Here is a 15050-nt window from a genome sequence, read left to right on the forward strand (position 1 = left end):
GGGAGATCATAACCACAAGTAATTCTGGTTACGATGATCGTAATACGTAAACAGTCATTTTGTTTTAGTTAGAATAATCGTAATGTGCAAATAGAGGAGGTCGAAAGCTCTGGAAAAACCTAGTAAATGGACCTTGTTTTAAGATTATTTGGTCAAACTTTTAATTCTTTCTTCTGACAAAATGTCTTAAAAAGAATCGATTGACATTTTGGTAAAATACGCTTATCCGCTTTCTTGCTGAGAGTTAGATGAGAAGCGATACCACTCTCATGTCTGTACGATAAATATGAAGCTACAGCAAGCAGCTGGTTAGCTTAGCTTGGCCTAAAGACTGGAAACGGGGAAACAGCTAGTCTGGCTCTCTCCAAAGGTTAAAAAAATCTGCCTACCAGCACCTCTAAAGCTCACTAATTAACATGTGACATCTTGTTTGTTTATTTTTTTCCTGGAGTCGTGTCATCACCATGAGGTTGCCAGGCAGCCAGCGGAGACTCCCGGAAGTTATTGGTCCCAGTCAAGAAATAGTTCAGAGAGGTATCAATAATGTAACAGACTGTCTGAGCAATGTGTCCTTTTTACACTTAGTTTCTTTTATGGAATAAACAAACAAGGTATAGCATGTTAATTAGTGAGTTTTAGAGGTGCTGGTAAGTGTTACCTTTACAACTGTATCCCCGTTTCCAGTCTTTATGCTAAGCTAACCAGCTGCTGACTGTAGCTTCATATTTACCATACAGACATGAAAGTGGTATAGATCCTCTCATCTAACTAAGTAAGAAAGGGAATTATTAGTCTATTTCCCAAAATGTGAAACTATTCCTTTAAATGACACGAACCACATACAGAAGACTGTAATGTTAATTTGTCCTGAAAACAAATCATTTGAAATCATCTCACTTCACTGGCATATTTTCTGACTTTTCATGTTCAGCTCATTTCAGTTCACACCGTCAAGATTAAAGTGACATTAAGGTCGACATTCTTTGCCTAGAAACTTCAATTCGGAAGCTTTGTTTATGAACCTGATATGAGTGCAGTGGATGCCATTAAAGACAAGGAAGTGAGCATTGATCTGTTTCACTGTGCTGTGCTGGCCACTCCATTTGCCTTTCCCTCTCTGGGCAGTTTAGAGTAATTGCTTGCTCAAGGACTTCTGAGGCCTGATTGCCGTAACCCACTGAGGCTCCATTTGTGTTTGTCCTAGTTAAACCTAACCCTTGGTGATAAAGCAATGCTCAAGATGGCATTGACGTCTTAATAGAAATAGGAAGACTCTACTGTTCTTGGACACTTTGAAAATAAGACTTGAATATTGCCTGCCACTTGCAGACTCTTTGAAATGGTGGATTTCTGTGTTTACATTATTAATACCTCTCTTTGGGGATCTTACTCTCCAAGCCTATTAGGTGTAACCTGAGTATATTTCTTGAAAGCATCAATTCTGCATCTAATGCTCACAACATTTTCACATTCAGACTCTCAGGCTCTGTACACTGTGTGCTCAGCGTGCTGTCATAGCGCTGAGCTGCAGTGCAATAAAACGCTCCTGGTGATCGGCCCTCACTCCTTTCAGTCTGTGCTCGCCTGCACCAAAGCAGCCAACGTTAGCTGAAGCAGCATCTGAGCACTGACTCAGTGATGTACCTGCGTTCTCCAAAAATAAACACACGTGCCCGCGCACCCATACGCTCACGCACTCTGACACACGTGCATGCACACGCACACACAAGCACACTGACGTCCTCCATTATTTACGCCCAGGTGTATCTGCATGCAAACGGCCCATTCCGAGACAATCTGATCACACAGCGGAGGCTTCGCCCGGTCTGTTCCTTCTCTCGGTGAGAATATCGCCGGGGCGGAATGGAAACTTCATTTTGCAGGGGCTAATATTAGCCTGGGCCTCTGGAAAATTCCTTTTAAATGATCACAAGCTGAGAAAAGGCAAAGAATTTGTTTAGCGTTTTGCTTGACAGTATTCTCTGCATACACGGCAGTTTGTTCCCTTTTTTTTTTTTTTTTACATGGTACAGCTCACAGGAGGGTCCTGGGAACACAGATGTGGAGGGAGGGAGGGCGAGGGGGACTCATGATGAAAGTTAGAACTGTTTGACTGTCAGTCTGTCTGTCTCTCTGGCTGTTTGAGTTTCTGCTGGCACCGTTAACACTTTTACCAGCATGTCCTGCATCCTGAGACGGGGAACAGTCACTCCTGCAGATCACTGTGCCACCTGCTCTGTGTGTCAGACTGCTGTAATACATACTGCAGCCTCAGTGTTATGACAGCCACGTCTGACATGAGTGATTTATTGTTCCTATTTCACAGTATAAAATACTGCATATAATTTATCTGTGATACATGTTAAATTGATACACTATAAAATGGATCAAAATGGAAGTAATCATGTGTGTCCCCGCCTGTTTGTTCCCTTGTACCCCCATCACTGCCTGACTTATATTTAACTGTCTTTATCATTATATGACCCTAACATTATAACCTGAGATTGTGTGTGTGTGTGTGTGTGTGTGTGTGTGTGTGTGTGTGTGTGTGTGTGCATGTATGTTTTGCTAGGAAAATCCCACCTGGCTATAGTTCAACGGGTGAACAATGAGGGTGAGGGAGACCCTTTCTACGAGGTTCTGGGTATTGTCACCCTGGAGGACGTGATTGAAGAAATCATCAAGTCAGAGATCCTGGACGAGACCGACTTGTACAGTAGGTTCCTCTCATCCTTAGACTGTTAGACCTGGAGGCGTCTCCAGCCGGTCACAGTCAGAGCAGCAGTCTGACATCCATGACCTGCGGTCGGGCTCTATTTAACACCACTGTTACACTGTGACCATTTAAACCATGTTACCATTCATGGTATCTAGGTGTTGAACAGTATGTCATGGCACAATATATCATGATGGCAATGTGACAACAGCCATTGTGGAGCTGAAAATTGATTCAAATTTGAACAATATTTGATCTGTTATTAATTCTGAATGGTGCCAATGTTTGTTTGCATGCATTAAATGCCAATTAAAGTGCATAATTAAATTTTTTTATATTACCAAAGGATGAAATGACTGCATGTAATGTGAAAGGTGTCCCTTGAAGTAATGAACCCACAGAGAATTATCACTCGATCCTGTAGTTTCTCTCAGCTCTGTAGAGTGTTTCAGCCTCTTTCAGGGCATTGTTTCGGTTTTTACGGCCCTCAAATTCTGCTTTCATCAGCACCAGATGGAGCAGGGCGGCTGTTGAAGTGAAAAACAAAAGATAAACCCACTGCACACTACCTGCTCAGCACCAAACAGCGGACAGACACAGATAGCAACTAGCTGGTGAACATAGTGGACCATTTAGCAAACTGATGTTAGTGTTGCTCCATGTCTGCTGAAGGTGTAAACAAGAAAGTACACATTAACCATAACACTTACAATACAATATATATATATGTCTATGTTGCTTTTTCAGCAAAAGAAAAAATCAATTAATGGTACTTTAGATTGTCCTCAATTAACATTGAAGGGTCAGACATTTGCATTCATTTGGAGTCATGGTTGCAATCCAATATTATCTCTCATTGTAGCTCTGGTTTGTTCTCCTCCAACTCCTGAGAAAATATCTGGCTCTTTGACTAACTAAACTAAAAGTTCACCAGCTAGTCACTAACTTTGTCTGTCTGCTGTTGGGGGCTGAGAACAGCTGCCTGCTGCTTCTGGAAACAACGCTGATGAGAGCAGCGAGGTGGGAAAACCAAAACAATGATCGGAAATACGCTAAAATGAGGAAGAGCCGAGGGGAACTGTGGGTTAAGTTACCCCTTTCACATTACACGTAGATCTTTGTTTATATACAAATATTGATTGTAGCAGCTTTAAAAATGTCCTAATCATACTCCAGAAATGTAAAATGTGTGACAACGTTAAGGTTCGTGGCCAGCTGAGGAGAAGATTACTGACTAATTTAAGAATCTTGATGATGACATTTTTTTACTCTTAAGTTCTCTGTAGTTAAATAACTGCTTTTTGTTTTTCATTTAAGATATTCTCTTCTTTGCTTTGTGCATCAAAACCTACAGCATAATACTATTTTTTAAAAAGTCACAATGTTTGTTTCACATTTTACGCCCCGGGGAGGAATAAATAATTTTGTGCAGTCACAATTTGTTTTACTTAGTTTCATCCCTGTCAAACTGTTAAACCCTGTTTCATGTACTGTTACACCTCTAATGGTATCAGTAAAGGCCTGCAGATATACAGTACGTGCCAGTCTATTTGTTGCCCTTATACATATGGCTTTAAGTAATGCTAAGAATGTGGTAAGCTAACAATGTAGCCCCCTATAGCTCTCTTTTAGTTCTGAGAAGAACACCACAGTTACGTTTCCGGAAAAAGCAATAAGCTTTGGGTAACTCAAGTTTAGTCACCCTATGACCCGGGAGGACTAGCTCAATATCTATGGAGTGGCGTGGATCGACCTTTTCCTGTTGCAGAAAAAGTTTTAGTTTGTGTCTTACGCCCGACTTTTCATTTTCCCTCCTCAGCTGACAACAAGACGAAGAAGAAAATCACCCATCGGGAAAGGAAGCAGGATTTCTCGGCCTTCAAGCCTACCGACAATGAAATGAAGGTTAAAATATCACCTCAGCTTCTGCTGGCTACCCTGCGTTTCCTAGCAACAGGCAAGTGGGCTGCGTTGCTGCTTGACTTCCCCCAGTGTGCCCTCAGCCCCTCACTGTGGGGAAAGTGTGTGTGCGGGCTGTTTGTGTGTGCATGTGCCCGTATGGGCTTTGAGTTTTGGGCAAGTGGGTGTAGGGAGGAGTGAGTATGTGTGTAGAATGAGTATCTGTTGTTTGTGTGTGGGGGGGGGGTGAGTTGTGTGAGGACTCACAACAAGCGTGTTTCTTTGAGTGTGTGTGTGTGTGTGTGTATGTGAAGAGGTGGAAGGCCTCTCGGGAGCGCGGCACGGGATGTCTGTGCACACTGCGTTCGGATCCAAAAAAAAACGCAGGCGTCTATTTGCTTGCATGTCATGCACTGAAGGTTACATGTTGAGATCTTAGCTCACAGCTTTAAAAACACCACCCTGTTTGCTTACACTCGTTCCTCAGTGACATCACGTCCAGCATTTTTGGCCTATGATCGGGGTTCTCACATACTTAGTGTAAAATGTGAAATATTTCACCCGCTTTCCCTTGGGAAATGGATTTCTGAACAGGCTGCAGAATATCCAAGTACAGCAGCAGCAGCAGCAGCAGCAGTTGATTATGCCTCATCGCAGTTGGATTTGCTTTAGAACTTTGACCTAGCAGCTAAGCGTTGATTAAGTTCCTCTAAAGGCTATTAGGGAGTTTAGTTCCTGGTGGTGGAGCCAGCAGCCAGCTGACACATATCACCGCCGCTGAGTTGAAGGAGCTGATTGGCCCATTAGGTGGTTTAAGCAGACCAGTCACAATCTGTTTTAAAGGTAGAAACGAGTTTTTGGGCAGGTTTGCATGTTAGTTCACTCAGACAGATGCAGTAACAGCTCAAACTAAATATTTTAATTATTGGTCAGTCTGGAAATTTGAGATGTAGTCAAGTTGATATTATTTATATAGCCCACAATCACAAATCAGAAATATATAATATATAATCCAACAATCCAACATACGACACTCTCAACTCCGCAAATAAAAACCCTTTTGATGTGAAAAAAAGAAACCTGTCAGGGATCCCTCTCCCAGGACGGACAGACATGTAATAGGTGTCATATATAGACTAGAGTAACAATAGTGAAACATACTGGGCCTCATTGAAGAACATTTTCATATTCTTATCCTAAACTTCTCATACTTTTTTCTGTTAGGTTTGCACGTATGAGGGTCAGATTCAACAAACGTCCTTAACTGCACAAACTAAATGACTTGTTTCGACCTGATGGATGGCACCTGTTTATAGGGAGGTGCGCGTTCATGAGATTTCACAATTGGCATAATCAACGCCCCTAAATATATATATATATAATATATAATGCCATATAAGGCTACTAGTTCCGCTCTGTTTGTGGGGAAGTTTCATTCACAGAAATGACACCAAAGAGTAAAAAGAAGAATTTCACACCACAGGGCTTCGAGTCCAGAAACTTTTTACAAACAAATTCAGTTTACTTAAGAAGGAATCTGTGCGTACGAGTGGTTCTTGCATGAGGCCCATTTGGTTGGTTCGATGTTTGGTCTATAAAATGTCAGAAGTATTGCAGAATCAAAGGTGACATCATCAACTCTCTTAAAAATATGTCATTTATAATCATACAAAACTTAAGTTTGGAAAATGCAAATCATTGGTTTCTTTAGAAAAAGGACTATTGGCCAATATATCATTTTTTTTTAAACTCCCAAATACTGATATTGTTGTCAGCCCCAGAATCTAGTTGGGCTGTAATTCATGTCCTTACAGTCTCCCTCTCTGTCTCTGTCTGTGTCTCCAGAGGTCGAGCCATTTGCACCGATGCAAATGTCCGAGAAGATCCTGCTGCGCTTGCTGAAGCACCCCAACGTCATCCAGGAGCTGAAATATGATGAGAAGAACAAGCGGGCGGCAGAGCACTACCTCTTCCACAGGAACAAGCCCGTGGATTATTTCATCCTCTTACTGCAGGTGTGTGGACACAACGAGGTACAGAGTGAAGGACATATCGCGGGTTTTGCTCCAAAGTAGTGTCCAACATTGGACTGGACTCCTTTCAAATGAATTTATGTCTCTTACTAAAGAACAATATTTCTTTAATTAAGAAAGTAATAACAGTATTTGTACCCTAACCAAAGCTACACTACACCCTACGCTACACACAAACACATGTAAGACAGGGACATGCTGCTGTTAGTACTACAAGCTATTGTTTTCCTTGGTCCTACACTTTTCACAGTATTGCCATCTAACAGAGCTGTACAGCAGGTTTGTTCCCACAGGGGCCACGCATCCTAAAAAGGTATGCATGGTATGATTGTACTGCAGGGCAGTTTGGATTAAGGCAAGCAACAATACCGTAGATAAACAGCTTAATTCTGATGCAAATGTCTGGCTGAAGAGATAAATACTATACTAAAACATTCATGTACTGTATTGATTGAACTCTATTGCCAGTTTGACTTTGAAAACACCACAAATAGAAAGTGAAATCTATGTATTTCCATGTTTTCAAGTCAGAAATGAACCCAATTCCCACCCCTCCCTTTTCTCCCTGCCACTCTCTTTGCAGACACCTAAAAGAACTCCTGCTATAGAGTTACAATTATTTATTCAAAAGCGAATCAAAACCAGTGCTGCTGTCCTTCGTGTAGCTTTGCAGTTCGAGTTTTCCTCTTTGGTCTTCGCAAGAGTATCGAGTCTTTAAAAAGGCTCAGTATCAAGGGAAGTCCCAAATCGCTGGCACTCAAGTGGAGTTGGAAGTCATTTTCCGCTGTGAAAAAACTACATATACAAAACATACATGTGGTTAAAATCAGTATTCAGAAAGCACCTCTTTTTTCAAATATATTGACATTCACATACTGCACATTTCCCCTATTGGTCCACTAAGTCAATATGTGTAATAGTCCTGGATCAAATGAGGTCCAGGTAGGACACGTGGGGGGTCACTGCCCTTGAGACCGGGTTTAGGAGCAGATTGGGAGCTATTAAACAGAGTACGGATTTTCTACAAGTAGTAAAAAGGAAATGAAAGAGGGAAGGAGGGGGCGGGGGTGGATTTGTTCTAAACTCACGGGCAGGATGAATAAATATATTTCAGCAGGAAAAGTGGCAAAGCTGAAGCGGAAATCCTAGATAGAAAGGGTAACTGACACAATGAAGCACTAATGCGCCGTACAGAAAATGTTCAATTGAGGGTGAACTGGAAATAAGATAAGTGTAACAACAAATCTGTCTGAAAGGTAAGCTGGACAAAGCTGGTGTAGTGTTTTCGTACAGTTTGTTTAAGTAACACTTTGTTCTTTGTCATGTCTGGATCTTACCGTCACAGGGCAAAGTGGAGGTGGAGGCAGGAAAAGAGGGGATGAAGTTTGAAGCGGGACCGTTCTCCTTCTATGGGATGATGGCTCTGACGGCCTCGCCAGGTAAGATCTCTGGCCGGCAAGAAGTCAGTTTAACATCGTCAATTCTCATTCCCCTGTTGGATTGAAACACTGTTCATTTCTGAGTTAACCATAAAAATGCAGCTTTGTACGCAGGTCTTCTTATGAAGATCTAGGCCATTCATAGTAGCTTATGTCCAATAGGGCTGGGCACCAAACTTTACTGAAATGTGTCCGCAACACCAAACGCTGGCTTTGAATGCTTGCTCAGATTCATCCTCCTTTTTATTTGTTCTTTGCTCTGATCATTTCTGATGACATCATAATTCAGCCTGTGTTTTGTTGAATCAAAGTGATTGTACAGCTGCTCCTGTTTGTTCTTGTGACAACATTTAACATTTGAGAACATGTTTATATTCCAATATTTTTTTTTTTAAATCACGTTGTATCAGCACAAGTATTGAAAGATTTTAAACAATACCCAGTCAAATATTCTCATCATAGTAGAGTATACCTGATATATATTACTCAAGAATCCTTTCAGCAAAAATATATACAATCTGAAATCAGTGTGGACCTGTGCTCTGTCTGCCTCCCCTGATTTGTGTTAGTAACCAGGTCACCAAACCAGCAAAGTGCAGACCAGTTTAGGATCTTCTTCTTCTAAATGTTCCTTTGATGAATGTTTATGAGCAGTGAGTGTAAGACTGAGGAGGCTGTCCTGCAGTGACATCATGAGAAAGTGTCGCCTACTGATCCTCTCAGTTCATTCATAAACCACAGTACTGTTCTCTTTCAACTGTGCTGATTCACACATGGAGGTGGGATCTGGGAGACACCTACTGGTGAAAAAGCAGAATAACCTTCCTGTCGTGTGTGTGTGTGTGTGTGTCGGCAGTGAGCGGTCAGAAATCAAATCAAATACTTTATGATTAGACATGATGGTGTACCAGCAGTGCCTTTTCCTTGACTCCATCTTCAGCTGCTCAGTAGCAGTTATGCCGATTGGCAGTTCGCTCCTGTTGTGTGGTTATACAAGTGTTGCTGATGTTTCTCTACCAGGTTTAATCCAAGTTTACTGTTTGTGTACATGCACTGATTATTTCTCCTTGTTCTTCTTTTGTCCCTCTCTGTATCTTCCCTCTCTCCACAGTGCCTCTGTCCCTGTCTCGTACATTTGTGGTCAGTAGGGCTGAATCATTAGCAGGATCTCCAGGTACAGTGGCCTTTTCTGTCTATACACACACGCCGACGCTCGTATTTGATTCCACAATAATATCATCCCGTCGACTAATTAGATGTGAGATTTAAAATAAAATGTTCTTGCTGAAATGAAAAAGTTGCAGAGAAGATCTTCAAACTTCTACAAACCCACATGCTTTGTGTAAACTTACATGAGCGTTTTGATCTTCATCGTCTGCATGAGTAGTTTATTGTTTTGTGTGACTTTGTGACCAAAAAGACGATGATGTCTGAAAGTCTGTTTGTACGTGAATGCAACATGCACTGTATGTTCGTGTGTGTAAGTGAAAGAGGAAGGGGGAGAGAGGAAAACAGATTCAGACGGAGACTTAACACCCTCGTCCCCTGAGCCATTAGTCAAGTGGCTGAATGGTGTTGGAGACTGGAGGCCCCAGAGCAGACCCAGGCTCCGCCCCGCTCGCCCCTAACCTTTAACCCTCTGACTACATAAACAAGACCTACAGCTACAGCCCCCTGCCGGACACCACTGAGCGCACATACAAAGACACGCACGCACACATATGTTCACATGCACAGGCACATGTACACAGAGCGCACTGCTGCCAGGAACACAAACACACCCACATGTATCCGGAAATGCCGTTGAACAAATACACTCTTTCTCTCTTTAGCAGTGACCTACAGTGCACCTCTTAACGTGTTTTCTTTCACCCAGTTTTGCACCCCGCTGCGCACGTGTTTGAGTGTGTGTCTGCGCGTATGTAAATGCATTATGTGTGTATTCTTGACACACACTGTAGTTTTCTGTATTGATCTGGCCCCTGCAGCCCCTAGAAAGTGGAGTACTAATCCGCAAGAGTTCACATGCCAGGTCTTTGGCCCACTGCGCTTGGTCCGCACACACACACATACACACACACACACACACACACACACATATTCCTACATGGGATTACATACATTCCAGTCGGCGTAGTAGCATTAGCGTTGGCCAAGCCGTTTCCACTTTGTTGTGTGTGATTTTCACTAGGCTTCTTTAAGAAGTGGAAAACATAATCTGGCTTTAATTAAAAATTTTAAAAAAACAAAAAAAAACAAAAAAAAAAACCCCAGAACAAGTCGTCTATGTGGCAGCACATAGAAGGACGCCGCATCACTGGAGACCACCGACTCAATACCTGCTGCATGAAACTCCCCCTCACCTAAAGACTTATGTAGAAATTAGATTTCCATACATCACAGCAAGCATCTGTGCTAATATCTAACACTTGACCTGGAAAATGTCACCAATACACAGGATCTTAAGTGCTGCTGAGCTGTTGAGAACTGTCAAGTAGTTTCTGAGAAAATCAAAATCAAAATCTGCTGAATATGTCTGAAGAAACAATGTACTGTACTTAACTAACTAATAATATCACTTACTGTGTGATGATTAGCAGGTTGAGATTATAGAGAGCACCTAACCAGACATAACAATGATGTGGAGTGACTAATGATTACGAGTCTACAGCTATGCTAGCGGCTCCGTACTGGCTGTACAGCGGTGCGTTGAGCTAATGCTAACATGCTCATGATGACAGTGCTAACAATGTGATGCTAAGGAGGTGTAATGTTTACCGCGTTAGCATGCTAACATTAGCTAATTAGTACTATACTCAAAGTAAAGTAAAGTACAGCTGATGGGAATGTCATTATTTTTGCAGGCATTCATAAATCAGTCATAATCCAAAGTACTGGAAGAATTAAAACTTTGACCTGATGGTGGCGCTAGATGAACAGTCAGAGGCTCTTATTACAATTCATCCTGAGGGAAACGCGAATACCTGTAGATTTCGTGGCAATCCATCTCATGGTTGTGAATGACATTTATTCCAAAACCACAAATTTGAGCCCCATGATGGCAGTAGAGGAAAAGTCAGAGGATCACCAAAGTCAGTAGATGTTATTGTCTGGTAGCCATGAATGTCTGTACTTGGTCCATCAAGTAAATGTTGAGCTATTTCACAGCAGAAATGAAAAATGTGACCTTCTGCTGGTAGAAGAAAGGTCTGGAGATCACCATAGTGATTATGATTCATCCTCTGGGCACCACAGATGTCTGTACAACATTTCATTTCATTTCAAAAATGATTGTAAAAAATGAAAGCTGTCAATTCTCACGGCCAAACAAGATGGAGTTAACCCTGCACAGTCCTCACTTTGTTCTCAAATTCTACCTGTAAGAAATCTCCACAGGCAATTGTTCTTGCTCAGAGCTTGGACATCAAAACAACAAAACAACAATAGGAAGAAAAGAATACATAACAGCCCAGCATGTGAAGTGTGAGGATTCCCCACCATGGCCTATTAGTGGTTCTATACCAATCCTAATGAGAAATAACCATAAACAAATCTGTGGTATCTCATTATTATTATGGAGTCTTGTTCATGACTTCCCTTTGTTGCTCTTTATCTACTTTCATGTGTTTAAACATATTCTCCACTAACATCATCTCCTTGCAGAAAATAAATCTCCTCCACGGCCGTTTGGACTCAACCACTCAGACTCCCTGAATAGGAGTGATCGTATAGACGCCATCACCCCGACTCTCGGCAGCAGCAACAACCAGCTCAACTCCTTCCTGCAGATCTACGTGCCTGACTACTCAGTCAGAGCGCGCTCAGACCTGCAGTTTATAAAGGTGAGAACACACACGGGTGAGCAGGACGGGCACACTGAGGCTCACACGCTATAATGCATGACCTTAACGGTTTGATCAATATGTAGGTTTAATACCAACACGCATGCTGGTATTGAGATCCAGAGGATTCTTGCATATGGTTATTGGCAATTTATTAATAGATCAATAATCTGACAGGTGAAGACAATTTAATTCATTAATAAGTAGATAATATTCTAAAGCAGTTCAATAATTGGTCATTAAAACAAAGGATTGATAAAATTCAGTGCAGGTCATTAGCTATTTATCAACCAAATTAAAAATTGTTTCTATCCATAGTAAATTGATTATTTATACATGCATCAATTAATCCCCCAAATTCAACTTCAGTGTTTTGGTACGTTCTATCAGCTCTCATCAGTGTTGTTTCAAGACAGCAGCTGCAGCAGAACAAAGCTCTAAAAACCGACAGTACACGACCTGCTCGGCACCAAACAGCAGGCAGGTAAAGTTAGCGACTAGCTGGTGAACATCGTGCAGCATCTGGCAGTTAAAGATCCAGATATTTGCCTCAGGAGTTGGTGGACACCAAGAACAGAGTTAAAAGACAGTAAATATTGGACTTCTACTTGTCAGGCTGACAAAATTACGACATTGGTTGTTTCAGCTGGATGTGTAAATAAGAAACTGTTAACAACATTGATAATATGTCAATATTTTGTTTTTGTTTTGCTGCCTTCAAATGGCCATAAAACTCAATTAATGCTGCTTTTTTATTTATTTAATATAAATGTGTTTTCAGTAGCAATATAAAAGAGGAAAAGAGTTTACAAAAAAGCATTTAGATAAAAATACGTTTTGTGGGTTCCCACCAGCCCTAAAAGCCACAATCAGTCACAATCCTCTGCTGTGACATTTGACCTCATCATGGCTCCATCCTCTCTGTTTCCTAGGTAACACGCCAGCAGTACCAGAACGCCGTAATGGCGTCACGGATGGACAAAACGCCCCAATCGACAGACAGTGAGTTCACCAAGATCGAGCTCACGCTGACGGAGCTCCACGACGGAGTGGAGACCCCAGCTGTCGTCACCACCACGGCCAGCACCACCAGCACCACCCCTGCTGTGTCCGTAGTCGTGGCCAACGAAACGTCCCACCTGCTCAACCAGCAGCAGAACTGTGTGGGCCTCAGCAGGAGCAACCACAGCGCCCACAACGAGGGACCCATCTAGCCCCCGCCGAGCCCGGTGGAGACCCAGACCCTCCACCCTGTCTCGTGGACACACGCGGAGCGGTGGCGTAGATGGAGATGAGGGAAAGTGGGGAAGCGGAGGCGGGTGGAGTGAGGGTTCTGCTCCAACCAGTAGCCCCCAGTCAGTCAGTCAGTGAGACCCTTTCATGGAAGGGCAGTGGGGAAGATGGGTGCTGCGTCACCCTGAAGGCCCCCACCTGAACGCTGTCAGAATCCCTGCTGTACTACACCCTCTTACTGAGGGTGCATTCGGACAGTACCTGTGACTGAGCTTCTTTTTAGGGACAATCTGACACTTTCATAGCGGTGACTTGGACTAGAGGACGAAAACCGTGTCCATTTCCCCTACATACACACACATACACAAACACAAACACAAACACACAACGTAACACAACACTCGCTGTATTTTCTCCTCAGGCCAAAGACTTTGGTCCCCCCTTCTTACACTGGACACTGACTGTTTTTGCACACATACACACACATATTCAAACACAGTCACATTCCCACACACGCACACACACACACAAATGCAACTCCCCCACCCGTGCATCTTTCAGGGAGGCTCAGTCGACTGTTGATCCCATCAGCGAGGACTCAAACCCAAACAAGCAGAGAGCAACGGTTAGTCAAAGACTGCACCAAAAACCGCTTTGAAAGAAACCGTTAAACCACGAACCAAGAATGTTTTCCTGTATTTATTTATTTTATAATATTGTATGTATATATGTATGCGTGGAGACTCGATATGACATAAACTGGCATACGAGCATGCACGAGCATGTACACAACGGTGTGCGTGGGGCACACGTGTCATATCAGAAAGGACATGCTACATATATGGAGACGAACATCCATTCATGTATATGAGGAGGTGAGGGTCTTTTACAGATACAGTATGTATATTACAGATTTTGTTATTTTTACTATTATCCTAAATCAGGCTTATGGTACACTATCTTTTTCACCTTTAAAAAAAATCACACTATTGCCTTTAAGAGAAATCATATAATTAATTATTTTAACAAAGTGCAATGAACCGCAATTTATTTAAGAGATGATTACGAATAAAAAAAATCACTGTATTATAAATTGACAGATATATTTGTATGTATGTACTGTATGTATATTTGTTTTTGAAAAATGCTAAACTGCAGCCATCCACAAGCTAAATTGTCCGTCAGTCTCTCTTTCTCTTTGTCTCTTTCATGTTTTCGCATCCTTTGACCTCAAACACAACGTCTACTATACGTTTATGTGGGAGTCATGATGCCTAGACTATTCACCACGGGGGGGTGGGGGTGGGGGTGGGGGGGTGACCAGGTGGAGGGGTGTGTGAAAGCGCCAACACGGCTCCTACTGTAGGCATGCAGAGGTTATGTGTGTTATATTTTTTTGCCAATTTTACGCATAATCAAACTTGATAATTGCACAGTATTAATGACCTCATCTAACATGTTGAGCATCATCAACGTCACAAAAAGTAACCTCGACATTAAACGTGTCCATGAATGATACACAGCTATGCTTTTCCACTGTTTATGTGTGTGAACGTCTTTTTTTTTTTGTTGCATTTTTTTTTTGCATGTGTGGTACTGCAAAACATAGCCTGCTGGTTCGGTTCATAGAGGCTATTTTTTGACAGCAGTGAATGTGAAAGAGACTAGACTTGACTTGTTTCGGCTCCCCACGATATGTAGATTATAATTCATGTTTATTAATTCTTGAGTTAATTCAGATCAAAATCTAAAATATTCTTCACAAATGTTGGCTGCTATTAAATAGATATTTATATTGATTTCATTTTATCTTAGAAAACACCGTAGCCATATTATGTTTATTTCTTTCACAATTTCAAGAACACACAATTACACAAGAATAGTTTGA

At 42.0% G+C, this 15050-nt stretch overlaps 1 protein-coding gene across 5 annotated transcripts in view; it reads left to right on the forward strand.

Moving 5' to 3' along the window:
• The window catches only part of cnnm2b (cyclin and CBS domain divalent metal cation transport mediator 2b), a 32974-nt gene extending 19831 nt beyond the window's left edge, over positions 1-13143 (forward strand). The window contains exons 2-9 of one of the 5 annotated variants that reach the window (XM_070916915.1): positions 2573-2716; positions 4536-4673; positions 6461-6630; positions 7994-8087; positions 9199-9261; positions 10850-10852; positions 11751-11929; positions 12862-13143. In XM_070916915.1, the coding sequence (XP_070773016.1) occupies positions 2573-2716; positions 4536-4673; positions 6461-6630; positions 7994-8087; positions 9199-9261; positions 10850-10852; positions 11751-11929; positions 12862-13143 (1073 nt within the window). Of the gene's footprint in view, positions 1-2572; positions 2717-4535; positions 4674-6460; positions 6631-7993; positions 8115-9198; positions 9262-10849; positions 10853-11750; positions 11930-12861 lie in introns of all 5 variants that reach the window. The other 4 variants (XM_070916906.1, XM_070916898.1, XM_070916922.1 and 1 more) reach the window with 4 other exon arrangements.
• Positions 13144-15050: the final 1907 nt, after the last annotated feature.

This window comes from Enoplosus armatus, chromosome 2 (assembly GCF_043641665.1).
Source record: "Enoplosus armatus isolate fEnoArm2 chromosome 2, fEnoArm2.hap1, whole genome shotgun sequence".
Taxonomy (NCBI): domain Eukaryota; kingdom Metazoa; phylum Chordata; class Actinopteri; order Centrarchiformes; family Enoplosidae; genus Enoplosus; species Enoplosus armatus.